This window comes from Cherax quadricarinatus, chromosome 81 (genome assembly GCF_038502225.1).
Source record: "Cherax quadricarinatus isolate ZL_2023a chromosome 81, ASM3850222v1, whole genome shotgun sequence".
Lineage (NCBI taxonomy): Eukaryota > Metazoa > Arthropoda > Malacostraca > Decapoda > Parastacidae > Cherax > Cherax quadricarinatus.
The window spans coordinates 4386057-4403415 of record NC_091372.1 but is presented as its reverse complement, the minus strand read 5'-3'; the positions used below and the strand labels follow the sequence as shown (position 1 = coordinate 4403415).

General features: G+C 38.8%; 1 protein-coding gene across 6 annotated transcripts in view; it reads left to right on the top strand.

Moving 5' to 3' along the window:
- The window catches only part of LOC128699777 (uncharacterized), an 86808-nt gene that overhangs the window by 12150 nt on the left and 57299 nt on the right, over window positions 1–17359 (top strand). For 5 of the 6 annotated variants that reach the window (XM_070102290.1, XM_070102284.1, XM_070102286.1 and 2 more), the window contains exons 2-3: window positions 10354–10495; window positions 14898–17017. In XM_070102290.1, coding sequence (XP_069958391.1) covers window positions 10363–10495; window positions 14898–17017 — 2253 coding nt within the window. In that variant the 5' untranslated portion in view covers window positions 10354–10362. Of the gene's footprint in view, window positions 1–1880; window positions 2107–10353; window positions 10496–14897; window positions 17018–17359 lie in introns of those variants that run through there. The other variant, XM_070102285.1, reaches the window with a different exon arrangement.

The following is a 17359-nucleotide window of genomic DNA, read 5'->3' as shown; positions in this document are numbered from 1 at the left end:
ATGCGGCGGCGCACATACCGACGCTTCACTGGTGAATATGTTTCCTCACTATCACTACTCGAATGATCGTCGAGCGCAATAAAATCACAATCCACGTCAGAATCATCGTCATTACTGAAGTCAGAGGCCAGACCACGGGAAAATATTAGTTTTCTCTTACGTTTAGGAACAACCGACCGTGAGTCACGAGTGCCCACACCAGAGGTAGAAGGTCGAGGATCGTCGGGGTTTTCTGCACTATTATCGATATCCTGGTCATTATTTTCGGTCACTAACTCATCAAAGCCGTAGAATTCGTCTTCATTTCCACTTCCATCAGTGTCAGAACTATCAGACAGGAAGAGGAGAGTCCCAATTTTCCGGGGAGTGAGAGCTGACTTGCGACGAGACATGGTGAACAAGGGTGACTGAGCCGGCGTTCCCACAATGCTATGCAGGCGCCTAGATTTTTTGTTTATGGCGCACACCCACCGCGCAGACCCATTCTCTCATATGTAGGCCTATGAGCGCTTTCGCGCTAAATTTGACGGCGCTAGAATTTTGGCGTAGATCTACGGTTTGGACACTCACCGACCAGCCGTAGATCTACGGGACGGACCCTGAAAGGGTTAAAGTAGCTTAGAGAGTGCACAGGCATTATGGGCACATATATGCTGCATTGTGAAGCTTTAACTAAAGATAAACCGATAAAGTTGAAGAATGTGACTATGTTTCTTTAGGGTTATTTTTATACGTGTACATATTTGCAGTACACATTTTTAGAAGTGTCCGTGTTATACCTGGAGGGTGTTCCTGGTATCCAATATTTTGTTATAATTCTTTATATTTTTTAAATTATAGTGCAGTTTTGGGTTTCACAATTTATTTTTGATGAGTTGAACTGAAATAAGGTATTCCACAAGAAGCTGAGGTAATTTACTGATATTGCATCAATCAGAACAACTGTGAATTTCACACAAATTAAACATCTCAACTTGAAATCTCATTTCAGTCAACCTCTGCATCTTAAAACATTATTAATACACTTTTTGGCTTTGTTAGGTTGTCCTGAGTGAACTCTACATAATCTACTGCTAATGTATGCCTGTAACAGTAATCTACTTATTGTAACCAGTGTATAAATCTGTAATAGTGTCTAAAACTGTATGTAGGTAACCTGAATAAAGCACGTCCTGTCTTACAGGTTAAAAAAAAAAAACTTTAAGGCAGTTTATTCCTTTAAGTCATCTTCACAGTACATATTTTATGTGCTCTGCTTATTTGTATCATATTGCATATAATCATCACTGATATGCATATGTGATATGTTATGATGACTTAACCTTGGGAAAGTCTTCAGTTCTTTAAAAAGAGTACTATACAGTATTTCCATTGAGGACTCTTATGTTGTTTCTCATGTAGGTTATATGGTATATATTGAAGGGGGGGCCTTGATGCTGGTAAAAGTTTCTTGATCCAATGAATTTGGGCTACCTTTCCCTTCCTTGGATCACACCTACCTGTTTACGTATATATTTGTTATATTTATTAGAATTTCTTTACATTGTCTTTATACTATCTTTAATGCCTAGATATACATATATGTATTATATTTATTATGCTCTCTTAAACTCATGACATCTAGGTGAGTGCAAAATAGGAAGCGCATCTCTCTTGTGCTCAGCGGACGGAGGATCAAGCCTCCAATACATCTTGCGCTGAATGACCTACGTGGGTTTAGTGTTTAACATTAATCAAACAAACATTCTTAGACTCATGTTGTATTTTTAGCTTAACAAAGTGCTCTACATAATTAACTTCAGGCTTTCCATATGTACTATTAATGTAGTTGTCATCTGTTATTATTATTATCATTAACCTTCCATTTTGAAGGCACTATTTGACCCTTACAGGTTTGTTATTATATTTATGGTGAGGCACTAAACCCACAGAAATCATACAGTACATCTGGGAAAGGAAGGCCATCAGGTTTGATCGAAGGCAGTGGAGATTCAGTCCAATTCCCAAGATCAGGAACCCTTGATCAGTGTCCAGGCATCTCCCTTGAAGGGTCCCTACAAGTTTAGTGCTTCCTGTGAATATAATAATACAAATTAACAACCACAGGTAATATTTACTAGTACAGTGAAACCTTGGTTTTTGTGATTAATCCATTCAAAAAAAGTCTGACGAAAACTGAATTGTACGAAAAATGAAGCAATATTCCCAATGAGAAATAATGTAAATCCAATTAATCCATTCCAGACACCCAAAAATATTAACCAAAAATTTATTGTATTGAGAATAACTATAGTTTTACATACAGAAAACAATGAAAAATAAATATAAATGACTAATGAAATGATAAATGAACATTTAACATCACTTTTACCTTTATTAAAGACTCTTGTTGGCGTATGGAAGACGGCGAGGATGGGAGAGGGAGGAGGAGAGGTTATTGTTTGGAAGGGGCATCCCCATCCATAAGGAATTTATGTATCAAGGCCCTATCCGGGGTTATTTCTCTTCTTTGTATTTTATTGGCTCTAGGCTGGAATAATGCTGTACACTAACGGCCCCTTTCAAGGCTGGCGACATTGCAGACCTGGAGAGTGTACAAAGAACTTTCATGGCACACATAAGTACGATAAGGCACCTAAATTACTGGGAGCGGTTGAAGATTTTTGATCTGTATTCCCTCGAACGCAGGTGAGAGATACATGATAATATACACTTGGAAGGTCCTGGAGGGATTGGCACCAAACCTGCACATGAAAATCACTCCCCATGAAAGCAAAAGACTCGGCAGGAGATGCAACATTCCCCTGATGAGAAGCAGGGGTGCCACTAGTACATTGAGAGACAACACAATAAGTGTCTGGGGCCCAAGATTGTTTAATTGCCTCCTAGCATAAATAAGGGGGATTACCAGTAGACCCCTGGCTGTCTTCAAGAAGGCACTGGACAGGCACCTAAAGACAGTACCTGACCAACCAGGCTGTGGTTCGTACATCAGCTTACGTGTGGCCAGCAGTAACAGCCTGGTTGATCAGACCCTGATCCACCATGAGTCCTGGTCTCAGACCGGGCTGCGGGGGCAGTGACCCCCCCAAAACCCTCTCCAGGTAAACTCCAGGTAGGACCAGCTTGAGAGTCACTGGACTCCTGTCGCACAAAAAATCTGTCCAGAGAGGTGTGTTTCTGGCGTCTTTTTTAAGATTTGCCTAAAATGGGACAAGGCATTGTCATTGAACATGTTGCAGACACGGCTTGCAACAGCTTTGTTAGGGTGATATTTCTCCACAAAACTTTGCAATTCGCTCCACTTTGCACACATGTCCTTAACCCTTAAACTGTCCAAACGTAGATCTACATTTCTTCAACATTTGAAAGTATGTAGAAAACGTAGATCTTCTTTTCTTTTTTTACATTTGAAAACGTGTAAAAAACTTTGATCTACTTTTTTTTGTTATAGTATTTGAAAATATGTAAAAAAATGTAGATCCACTTTTGGAGCACTATACATGTGAACGTAAATTTGTTTGGACAGTTTAAGGGTTAATCACTGAAGAAGACACATTCTTCCCTCTCTCTTCTTCCTCTGAAGCAGTTTCCTCAGCTGCAGTCTGTTGTTTTTCCAGTTGAAGGTCTTACAGCTCTTCAGTAGTTAGCTCTTCCCTGTGGTCATCCACCAACTCTTCCACATCCTGGCCACTCAAATCCAACCTCATGGACTTCCCCAAAGAAATGATAGATTCCACAACAGGCGTAGCGTCGTCAGGGTCAGCCTCAAACCCTTCAAAATCCATCTCAAGGACACGTTCTGGCCACAAATTTCTCCAAGCAGATTTCATAGTCTTGGAAATCACTCCTGGCCAAGCCTTATCTATAAGGCTTATGCAGTTGTAGGTATTGAAGTGATTCCTCCAGAACTCTCTTAGTATCAATGCAGTGTTCAAGGTCACTTCAAAGTACCTTTGAAACAGTGCTTTGGTGTAGAGTTTTTTGAAGTTTCAAATGACCTGCTGGTCCATGGGCTGGATGAGGTGAGTGGTATTAGGGGGCAAGAACTGCACTGTGATGAAACTAAACTTCTCCAACAATTGGTCTTTTGAGCCTGGAGGATGAGCAGGAGCATTGCCCATTACCAGGAGGCACTTGAATGGCAATTGATTTTACAGAAGGTGTTTCTTCACACTCAGGCCAAACACTTCATTGACCCACTCAATGAAAATTTGCCTCGTGACCCATGCCTTATTGTTAGCCTTCCACATCACACAAAATTTACTCTTGACGACATTGTTTTTCTTGAACACTCAGGGATTTTCAGAGTGATATACCCACTAGCATTACCACAAAACAAAAGAGTTAGCCTATCTTTCATAGGCTTGTGTCCTGGCAGTGCCTTTTCCTCCTGTGTGATGTAGGTTCTCTTTTGCATTTTCTTCCAAAAGAGGCCTGTTTTGTCACAATTGAAGACTTGTTGGAGGAGGAAGCCTTCAGCCTCTACATACTCCTTGAATTCCTCAACGAATTCTTTGGCCCCCACGTTTGTCCAAACTTGCATCCTCGCCATACCTTAACACACTGTGTATGCCAGTTCACTTCTTGAATTTGTTGAACCAGCTTCTATTGGCCTTAAATTCACTAATGGAAGCACTCATTCCAGGTATTTTCTTTGCGAAATCCGCATGCAACTGCCTTGCCTTTTCGCAAATTATCACCTCCAAAACACTATCTCCCGCTAACTGTTTTTCATTGATCCACACCAACAACAACTTCTCAACATCTTTGATTGTTTGCAATCTCTGTTTTGTTAGCACATTTACCCCTTTCGCAACATCAGCTTCCTTGATTTCTTTTTTCTTTGCCAGGATGGAACTGATCGTTGATGCAGACTTCCCGTACATCCTGGCAAGATCGGCCACACGTACACCACTTTCGTACTTTGTTACGCGTTCTTTCTTGAATTGTATCGTTTCTCGCCTTCTTTATCAAAGGGCTAGTACTTGGAACTTTCTTTGGCCCAATGGTGGCTTATTTAGCAGTTACTCTCAATAAACAAGCACGAAAAACAATGAATTATTACAAGATGTTTTGGATGAATGCGCGGGAATCAACGAGAAACAAATCTGCATGTCACACTTGACTATCACTGTCACGAATACGTTCATAGTCACTCGATCAACTTTGCCATGCTTACGGTGAATGGTGTCAACAATGTGACACTCATGCCACCGTAAGCCATGATGTCATTGCAGTAAACACCTGCACGTCATCACCACGAACACCTGCGTTGAGCCTGGGCATATGTTTACGATTAGGCAGCCACACACATCTGTCTTGTTCACTCGCATGTCACTGAGTAATGGGCTTGTGTACCAGTTATTGGTATATAATGTATGGCCCTTACCAAGATAAGGTGATGTTTCTCACTACGTCACCTTGGTATCTTTCAATGTTTTACTACCCGGTATACAACAATATCCAACACCAGGCCACTGTCACAATCACAGAGTACAAACAATTTTATACCAAAGCGGTTCCTCTTGCTCGGTATATACTGCTTGAATGACAGTCTACTTGAATGGATAAAAGTATATCCTGAACTTTTGTTTGAGATACATGAAAACATTTCTAATCTTGTATAACCTGTCACTTCTGTCACTGGTTTTGTCAGAGAAGTGCAACATACGTAAGAGTAAGATAAACCTGTTCACTGGTATTATTTCACTGAAGGATGGGGTACAAATTAGCCGATCTGTGGACCAGTATGCTTTTATATTATGCTTATAGACGTGAGGCATAAGCATTATTGTTGCAAAAAGCAAATACATTTTAACTCTACGAAAACCGAACGGATGTACAAAAACTGGGACAAAATTTTGACGAAAAAAGTCGTCGAAAACCGAATCCTATGAAAACTAGGGCATATGAAAACCGAGGTTCCACCGTAAATACTTTTTATAACAAATATAAAGAGCTGACATGTTTGCTAACATGAGTTATCAAGTTTACAATATTACATAGTTAATGTATATTCAGTATCCTTAAGAAACTTGGCAAACTACAATAGTATTAATTTTGAATATAGCTTACAATATCTGATATGAATTCATTTATTACAAGTCTGATACACAAGTTTTACTGATAGCAAGTTCATCATTACACATTGCTGACCTGGGATATAGTATTAGGTTAGAAATACAGTCATTCTCCTTCCTTTCCTGCAGCTTTACCTGCTAGATTCTGTCTTGAGCTTTGACCTGGTTGATGCCACTAGTGTGTATAACATGGTAAGGCTATTTTTTCTAGCCCTTCCAGGCCTCTGTTGCCCAGCTTCATGTATTAGGCCTTGCAAAGTTGTTTTCACCTTCCCCCATTTTTTTTTTTTTTGTAAATGCACTCCGTAGTTGTCTCCCACCAAGGCAGGGTGAGCTGTGAAGTAAAAATCAAGTTTTTCTTCATAGCAAAAGTTTTTTTTTTTTTTATTTTCAACAAGTCGGTCGTCTCCCACCGAGGCAGGGTGACCCAAAAAAGAAAGAAAATCCCCAAAAAGAAAATACTTTCATCATCATTCAACACTTTCACCACACTCACACATTATCACTGCTTTTGCAGAGGTGCTCAGAATACAACAGTTTAGAAGCATATACGTATAAAGATACACAACATATCCCTCCAAACTGCCAATATCCCAAACCACTCCTTTTAAGTGCAGGCATTGTACTTCCCATTTCCAGGACTCAAGTCCGACTATATGAAAATAACCGGTTTCCCTGAATCCCTTCACTAAATATTACCCTGCTCACACTCCAACAGATCGTCAGGTCCCAAGTATCATTCGTCTCCATTCACTCCTATCTAACACGCTCATGCACGCTTGCTGGAAGTCCAAGCCCCTCGCCCACAAAACCTCCTTTACCCCCTCTTTCCAACCCTTTCAAGGACGACCCCTACCCCTCTTTCCTTCCCCTATAGATTTATATGCTTTCCATGTCATTCTACTTTGATCCATTCTCTCTAAATGACCAAACCACCTCAACAACCCCTCTTCTGCCCTCTGACTAATGCTTTTATTAACTCCACACCTTCTCCTAATTTCCACACTCCGAATTTTCTGCATAATATTTACACCACACATTGCCCTTAGACAGGACATCTCCACTGCCTCCAACCGTCTCCTCGCTGCTGCATTTACCACCCAAGCTTCACATCCATATAAGACTGTTGGTACTACTATACTTTCATACATTCCCTTCTTTGCCTCCATAGATAACGTTTTTTGACTCCACATATACCTCAACGCACCACTCACCTTTTTTCCCTCATCAATTCTATGATTAACCTCATCCTTCATAAATCCATCCGCCGACACGTCAACTCCCAAGTATCTGAAAACATTCACTTCTTCCATACTCCTCCTCCCCAATTTGATATCCAATTTTTCTTTATCTAAATCATTTGATACCCTCATCACCTTACTCTTTTCTATGTTCACTTTCAACTTTCTACCTTTACACACATTCTCAAACTCATCCACTAACCTTTGCAATTTTTCTTTAGAATCTCCCATAAGCACAGTATCATCAGCAAAAAGTAACTGTGTCAATTCCCATTTTGAATTTGATTCCCCATAATTTAATCCCACCCCTCTCCCGAACACCCTAGCATTTACTTCTTTTACAACCCCATCTATAAATATATTAAACAACCATGGTGACATTACACATCCCTGTCTAAGACCTACTTTTACCGGGAAGTATTCTCCCTCTCTTCTTCACACCCTAACCTGAGCCTCACTATCCTCATAAAAGCTCTTTACAGCATTTAGTAACTTACCACCTATTCCATAAACTTGCAACATCTGCCACATTGCTCCTCTATCCACTCTATCATATGCCTTTTCTAAATCCATAAATGCAATAAAAACTTCCCTACCTTTATCTAAATACTGTTCACATATATGCTTCAATGTAAACACTTGATCTACACATCCCCTACCCACCCTGAAGCCTCCTTGCTCATCCGCAATTCTACATTCTGTCTTACCTCTAATTCTTTCAATTATAACCCTACCGTATACTTTTCCTGGTATACTCAGTAAACTTATTCCTCTATAATTTTTACAATCTCTTTTGTCCCCTTTGCCTTTATATAAAGGGACTATACATGCTCTCCGCCAATCCCTAGGTACCTTCCCTTCTTTCATACATTTATTAAACAAAAGTACCAACCACTCCAACACTATATCCCCCCCTGCTTTTAACATTTCTGTCATGATCCCATCAGTTCCAGCTGCTTTACCCCCTTTCATTCTACGTAATGCCTCACGTACCTCCACCACACTTGCATTCTGCTCTTCTTCACTCCTAAAAGATGTTATACCTCCCTGGCCAGTGCTTGAAATTACCGCCTCCCTTTCTTCCTCAACATTTAAAAGTTCCTCAAAATATTCTCGCCATCTACCTAATACCTCCCTCTCCCCATCTACTAACTCCCCTACTCTGTTTTTAACTGACAAATCCATACTTTCCCTAGGCTTTCTTAACTTGTTTAACTCCAAAATTTTTTCTTATTTTCATTAAAATTTCTTGACAGTGCCTCTCCCACTCTTTCATCTGCTCTCCTTTTGCACTCTCTCACCACTCTCTTCACCTTTCTTTTACTCTCCATATACTCTGCTCTTCTTATAACACTTCTGCTTTGTAAAAACCTCTCGTAAGCTACCTTTTTCTCTTTTATCACACCCTTTACTTCATCATTCCACCAATCACTCCTCTTTCCTCCTGCCCCCACCCTCCTATAACCACAAACTTCTGCCCCACATTCTAATACTGCATTTTTAAAATTCCAACCCTCTTCAACCCCCCCACTACTCATCTTCGCACTAGCCCACCTTTCTGCCGATAGTCGCTTATATCTCGCCCGAACTTCCTCCTCCCTTAGTTTATACACTTTCATCTCCCTCTTACTTGTTGTTGCCACCTTCCTCTTTTCCCATCTACCTCTTACTCTAACTGTAGCTACAACTAAATAATGATCTGATATATCAGTTGCCCCTCTATAAACATGTACATCCTGGAGCCTACCCATCAACCTTTTATCCACCAATACATAATCTAACAAACTACTTTCATTACGTGCTACATCATACCTTGTATATTTATTTATCCTCTTTTTCATGAAATATGTATTACTTATTACCAAATTTCTTTCTACACATAGCTCAATTAAAGGCTCCCCATTTACATTTACCCCTGGCACCCCAAATTTACCTACTACTCCCTCCATAACATTTTTACCCACTTCAGCATTGAAATCCCCAACCACCATTACTCTCACACTTGATTCAAAACTCCCCATGCATTCACTCAACATTTCCCAGAATCTCTCTCTCTCCTCTACACTTCTCTCTTCTCCAGGTGCATACACGCTTACTATAACCCACTTTTCACATCCAATCTTTATTTTACTCCACATAATCCTTGAATTTATGCATTTGTAGTCCCTCTTTTCCTGCCATAGCTTATCCTTCAACATTATTGCTACTCCTTCTTTAGCTCTAACTCTCTTTGAAACCCCTGACCTAATCCCATTTATTCCTCTCCATTGAAACTCTCCCACCCCTTTCAGCTTTGTTTCACTTAATTAAAGCCAGGACATCCAGTTTCGTCTCATTCATAACATCCACAATCATCTCTTTCTTATCATTTGCACAACATCCACGCACATTCAGACTTCCCACTTTGACAATTTTCTTCTTCTTATTCTTTTTAGTAATCTTTACAGGAAAAGGGGTTACTAGCCCATTGTTCCCGGCATTTTAGTTGACTTTTACAACACGCATGGCTTACGGAGGAAAGATTCTTATTCCACTTCCCCATGGATATAAAAGGAAAAGTAATAAGACCAAGAACTGTTAAGATAAAATCAAAGAAAACTCAGATGAGTGTGTATAAATAAACGTGTACATGTATGTGTAGTGTGACCTAAGTGTAATTTATACAGGAGAAGGGGTTACTGGCCCCTTCTTCCTGGCATTTTTAGTCACCTTGCCTTCCCTGTTATACCATATTAATTTTGATTCTTCAGATTTTAAGTTTTTAACATGATTTAGTTCTAACTACAGTATTTTTACCCTGCCATTTTAAATAATAACTATTGTTCAGTCCATTAACAGTTCCTAATAAGATGCAGTAATTTAACTTTTAATGGGTCAATGTTTTCATTTAGTATTCTTATATTCATTTTGAGTTTTACTTTTATCGTAAAATAAATTGGTAAAGGTCATAGACTAAGTGGCCATGGTGGTTTGTGATACCTCTGCCATGGGATAAACTAGCAAAAAACTAAATTATTTTGAAATTTCAGAGTAAAAAGATGATGTCTCATGAGGAGCATCATCAGCCAGAAGAGGAAGATGGAGATGATGAAGAGGGTGATATGGAGGCGAGGACAGCTGTGGAGGCACTCCTTGCTCTCACCTCACCAACAGATTATACACACCACACAGGTATCTAACATTCACAGGTTTACATATAAACTAAACCCTTGACATATCTGACCAGTAGGAGGGAGTGGGTAGCTGGTAATGGCACATGTGGTGGATAGAGCACAGGTGATTTTGCCATGATAGTAACAATAACAGACATTTTTGTAAGCAACACCTCATAAAGGAGGTTCGTTGATGCTAATGAGGGGCTCTTGATCTCAGGAATTGGACCTGTGCTTCAATTCCTTGACTTGAGCCTGAATTCCTTCTATTTCCTCAGTTGCTTTATGACTCCTATTGGTTATTGTGCTCTTCACCCTTACTTCCCCTCATGAATGTAATGCATTGTTTGTAACCAATGACCTTTGTTGCTTCCAAATCGATTGAATTGATGACTTTTGTTCTGTATCTGAAGTTAGCTATATAGAGGTCCATTATATCGAGGGCTTACTGTACTTTGTAAGATTGTAAGTCTTGCAGTCAATCAGTGATCCAAGGAATTGAAGTTTCCCATCCTTAAATTGAACTTGACTTTCTCCTATTTTCTAGACACTGTCTGACCCTTACAAGTTTTACACCACCTCATGATATTACTATTATTAAAGTGAAAACTGTGTATCATGTAGCGCTAAATTGTCATCGTCATTGTCAGCATCACTGTCTCTGACATGTATTTTTCAGAGGAAAGTTATGTTCCATATTTTCCTGCACATAAGGCACATGAGCATATAACTCTCACCCCAATTTTGGCAGGCATATTCTGGGAGAGGGGGATGTAGGAATGTAGTACATGATAGGCCTAGTGAGTTGAAGATGAGCAGTGTGTTGATAGTGGTAAACCAACACCACTAACACATGCCTGATCACTTCTAATGATGGTGGTAAATCAGTAATCATTCATCCTTAGACACACATGAATACTGTGTTGTATGTTACTTCATGCTACTCTTATTGAAACAAATATTCCATTGCAAATTAGAGTTTTATAGAGAAAATTTGCCTTATCCAACAAGCCCCTGCTTGCACAACCTGTCATCTGTTCCTCTGTTACCACCCACCAAAATAAGCATGGCTACCTGTTGTCTACAGATGGTACTAGTAATATGTAAATTATAATTTATAATAGTTACTAATTACTCTTTAAATAATATGGGAAAGAGTTTTGTAGGGGGTTGTTTGGAATTCAATTTGTTGGTACTGCAGCACTGAAACTGCTACTTCCCAGTAGCCCAAAGTCTACTATTGTTCCTTTCAGGATGATTTTCTGGGACTTTTATGGGGAAAACATGCTTTATGTGCCAGAAAATACAGTAGTTCCTTTGCATAGTTCCTTTATATAAAGGCAAAGGGGACAAAAGAGAGTGTAAAAATTATAGGGGAATAAAACTGTTTAGTATACCTGGTAAAGTGTATGCTAGAGTTATTATTGATAGAATTATGAGTAAGATGGAGAGCAGGGTAGCAGATGAATAAGGAGGCTTTAAGAAAGGTAGGGGGTGTGTAGACCAAGTGTTTGCAGTGAAACACATATGTGAACAGTATTCAGATAAGGGTAAAGAGGTTTTTATGGCATTTATGGATTTGCAAAGCGTGGATAGAGGGGCAATATGGCAGATGTTGCAAATGTATGGAATAGGAGGTAGGTTATTGAAAGTGGTGAAAAGTTTTTATGAGGATAGTGAGGCTCAGGTTAGAGTATGTAGGCGAGAGGGGGATTTTTTCCCAGTAAAAGTAGGCCTTAGACAGGGATGTGTGATGTCACCATGGTTGTTAAACATATTTATGATGGAGTAGTAAGAGAAGTGAATGGTCAGGTGTTGGCAAGAATTGTGGGGTTAACCCTTTGAGGGTCGAGAGGCCCTCTCCGAAACTCGTTCTCAGGGTCGGCCAAATTTAAAAAAAAAAAAAATTATTTTCTCTTATGAAAAGATAGAGAATCTTTTCCCGATCATAAAGACACCAAAAGTTTGAAATTTGATAGAAAACTTACGGAATTATGCTCTCGCAAAGTTAGCGGTCTCGGCGATGTTTACGCATCGGCGATTTTGCCCACTTTGAGCCCCATTTTCGGCCAATTTCACTGTACTAGTCGACAAAAAACATGAATATTTCGCTAGAACTCCATTTTTTCTATCGAATGGGTGCAAGAAACCACTCATTTATGAAATCCAACTATCCAGTACAGTGGTCAGAATTTAGCAATTTTGCCAATTTCACACAAATTTCAAAAGATGCCAATTTCCGAATAGGGTCCAGAATAAACAAGAAAGACATTCCTGGCACTAAAATGACATTTCCTTTAGTCATTAGTCATGTCTCAAGGCCCCTCTTATATTCTTTTGCTTTCCACTTTGAATTTTTATTTTCACAAAAAATATAAGATTTACTGTTATGCAGACTACTGCATTAGTGTAAAAAATGGTATAAATATTATTGGTGCACTTGTGAAAGAATATTAGACTCACTAGTTGACGTGTATTGCACGCTTGGCACGATTTGTTTACTTTTGAAGTTTGGTAAAAATCGAACATTTCTGCTACTTTGAGCTCAATTTCAAGGCACCTTTCTTTGTAAAACCAGTCAAAATCATCTCAATTTCTGTAATATGTCTTCCATTCTATAAAATGAGACCAAGAAAACTAGAATACAACAATAAATACCATACGAAAATACACTGCAAAGTCGCTGATTTATTCAAAAAAAATGGTCAAAGTTTTTTTTTTCTCATTATGCACTGTGTGCTGCAGGATTTTTTTTAGACTGTGCACACTGACCACATAGACCTATTCTTTCATATGAAGGCCTACCAGCTTTCTCCCACTAGATTTGAGGCCGCTAGAATTTATGAGTACTAGTACGTCAAAAACCCCTACGCGTAAGACGTACTAGTACGACGGAAACCCTCAAAGGGTTAAAAGATAAAGAATCTAACACAAAGTGGGAGTTGTCACAGTTGCTCTTTGCTAATGACACTGTGCTTTTGGGAGATTCTGAAGAGAAGTGGCAGAGGTTGGTTCATGAGTTTGGTAGGGTAAGTAAAAGAAGGAAGTTAAAAGTGAATATAGGAAAGAGTAATGTGATGAGGATAACAAAAAAATTAGTTAATGGATTGGACATCAGATTGGAGGGAGAGAGTATGGAGGAGGTGAATGTGTTTAGATATTTATAAGTGGACATGTCAGCAGATGGGTCCATGAAGGATGAGGTGATCTTAGAATTGACGAGGGAAAAAAGGTGAATGGTGCACTGAAGAGTCTGTGGAGGCAAAGAACTTTATCCATGAAAGCAAAGAGGGGAAAGTATGAGAGTGTAGTTATACCAGTGCTCTTGTATGGGTGTGAGGCATGGGTTGTGAATGTGGCAACAAGGAGAAGTCTGGAGGCAGTGGAGATGTCATGTCTGAGGGCAATGTGTGGTGTGAATATAATGCAGAGAATCCATAGTATAGAGATTAGGAGGTGTGGGATTACCAAAACTATTATCCAGAGGGCTGAGGTCGGGTTATTGAGATGGTTTGGACATGTAGAGAGGATGAAACGAAATAGAATGACTTCGAGAGTATACAAATATGTAGTGGAGGGAAGGCAGGGTAGGGATCGGCTTAGGAAAGGTTGGAGGGAGGGGACTTCCAGCAAGCTTGTGTGAGTGTGTTAAACAGGAGCGAAGGGAGACAAATGGTTTTTAGGACTTGATGTGCTGTTGGAGCACAAGCAAGGTAACATTTATGAGGGGATTCAGGGAAACTGGCAGGCTGGACTTGAGTCCTGGAGATGGAAAGTACAGTGTCTGCACTATGAAGGAGGGGTGTTAATGTTGCAGGTTTATAACTGTAGTGTAGGCATCCTTCTGGCAAGACAGTGATGGAGTGAATGATGGTGAAAGTTTTTCTTTTTCGGGCCACCCTGCATTGGTGGGAAACAGTACGTGTCAGATATATATCTTAACAGATAAGCAGAAAGAATCGTGTTGTAGAGCTTTTACTAACCCTTTTGTTTGGTCTTTTTATTCCATATTGTTTAAAATACTGGTATCACCAACTGTTTCATTGTAAAAGTATATATCATTGAATGGGGACCTCTCTCAGAAAATTTGGACAATGTTTATTAGAGCATGAGAATTGTTTAACAAATAGGTCCTGAAGATGGCACACCACAATCTCCATAGTTACAAATTGTATTATAGACTGTTGTACTGTACAAAAGTAGGTCTAAGAAGCAACCCAAAATACAAGAGAAAATTTGGTATTTAGATGTTAAGAATGACAATTCAGTACTGTATTATGAAATTTATAAGATATGGGAGTTATTACTTTCTCTTTGTTCAACAGTGAGTTTTCTGAAGACTATTCTCTATATAGTAGTGTATACATATGAAAAATATTTCTTATTGGTAAATCATTTTAATTGCAGACTTTTTTTGGCAGGTTATGAAGAGGATTTCATCATGGAATCAGGGCCAGAGGATTACTCAGAAAAGATTGAATCCAGGAAAGAGATGCTTGGATTGTATAATGTGGAATCAGTTCCTGCAGAGCTACATCTAATGGATAATTGTATAGGTGTGTCAAGAGAGCCCTTAGCAGTGCATGTCGAGAGTACTAGTGAAAAGGAAGCAACAGACATGCAAGTGACTCTTTGCACATCTCAACCTAATGTGTCACAAAAGTTTAATGTGTCTGAAGCAAAGGAAATAAATCCATCAAGCACGTTTGACTCACTGGCTAATAATCATGATTCAGATGATGGTGTTAAGCAGTTAAAAGAATTTGTTCAAGTGACTGAAGGAAGGAGGAAAGAAATTATTCCAAAACTTTCAGTAAATGATGATCACAATATGTATGCTAGAGAGTCCGGTAGTATTTTTGATGAATTACATTCTCATTCACAGCTCACACATGGGCAAGAAAAATTACAAGGCTCCTTGAAAGAAGTAACTGTAACCTCGGTATCACTGCCTGTTACAAAGACATGTGGCAGTAGCACTGTGAGACTGTGCGATACTACCTCAGGATCATGTGTGACTAAAAAGGAAGCATCTCTTGGAGCAAATGGCAACATTTGTTCAAAAATTATTGCCACTGAAAATAGAAATAAACCTGAGGCTCACAAAGAATTAGTGACTGGTGAAATTTTCCATGGTTTTATAAATCGTCATGAGAAAGAGATAAAACCCAGTCAAACTTTTGAGCAAATGAAAGGTGCTATTAAAATAGGAAAAGAAAAGAGCCAAAATGTGGAAGGTGTTGAAATTAATAGGAAGCAAATGGAAGAATGTGAGAGCCGCTTGAAAACAGAATTGCAAAGTACAGGTGATGTAATCAAGCCTAAGGAAGGAAACAGTATAGATAGTAAAACTGTGCGTGTTGGTATTAATAGTGATGGGTCTGATACAGACAGTGATTCCGATTCAGAAAGTACTTCCGATACTAGTAGTTCCAGTAGTAGTGGCAGTGATTCTTCATCATCAGATTCCTCTTCCGATGGTTCTGATTCTGATAGTGACTCAGACACTGATTCTAAGAGTACGGAAAAATCCGAAAAGCGGCTTGAAAATACAGAAAAGCAGCTTGAAAATATTAAAAATAATGAAAAGACAGAAAAGCTAGAAAATAAAGTGAATGAAAAGTTAGTGATTGTTGATAGCTTTCAGAATCAGAATGCAGTTTCTTTTAATAAAGTAAAAGACAGTAAATTTAATCCTTGTAAAACAGAAGAGAAGTTCAACAGCAAAGAAATGGACAATAAACCTATTGAAGTTAATTGTAAGGATGTAAAACTAATATCAGATATTAAAAAAGAAACTAGTAATACAAATGATAATAGTGATAAGTGCTTGAGTGTTAAAAAAGAAATAAATATTGATCCAAAAGGCTCTGAAAGTAAACCTAGCAATTTAATGGATAAAACAGAAACTGATGCTGCCCCAATAAAAAATGATTTTGAAAAAAATATCGATACCCAGAAAACTAATGAACAAGAGGAAATAAAAACCGAAAGCACTGAAAATAGCAATCACCAAAAAAGTGATAAAATTGTGAATGGTAATAAAAACAGCTGTGTACAGCTAAGTGAAAATAAAGTGACTCTAACCAGAAATACTCCCAAAGCAAGACGAAAAACTAATTTCACAAAGCCAAATAAAAAGATCAGTGAGGTGGATTTAGTACAGCAAGTTGCAGTTGCATTTGCTCAGCAACTTTCAACAATACAGGCAAATCAGATGAGAGGTTTTTCAGAAAAATCACTTCAGCAAGATGAATACACAAAAGACAGCAGGGAGGATGATACTGATTGCTTGAATCAAAACAGTTTAGATGAAGCAATAGTAGAAGAAGACAAAATTGAGTCTGAAATTGATGACACATTTCCTATACCAATTCAAGCTGAAGTGGTTATGTCTGAAGGAAGTGAAAGTGGCATCGAGTATGAGAGCTTTGATAGGAGTGCTGCAGAGAATGATGTCAGCTGGTGTAAGAAGAGTCATGAAATTCTTGATCAGTCAGAAAAGGAAAACATTGAGCTTATGGCATATCTTAAGAGCTTTGTAAGTTAAACAAGATATTATTGTTATCCTGTTCTTTTGAATCTTTTAATGATGGAAATAAGCCACTGCATGTCATTCTTGGGATATGTAGGATTAATAACCCAAAGAAAGTCTGTTAGCCCTTACACTATCTCCCACATAGATTGATGCTAGTGTCATTCATGTAGGTCTTTGTTTTTAAGCACAGCACCATCAGATCTGCTAGGAGCTGTAAATTTTGGCATAAATATGATAAAATGAGTATGTGGCAGGCATGTAGAATGTAAAAAAAATCCTACCCCCTTACAGTGCATGATGGGGAAAAGTAAACCTCTGACCTTGTGTTTGACTGACAGTAGAAAA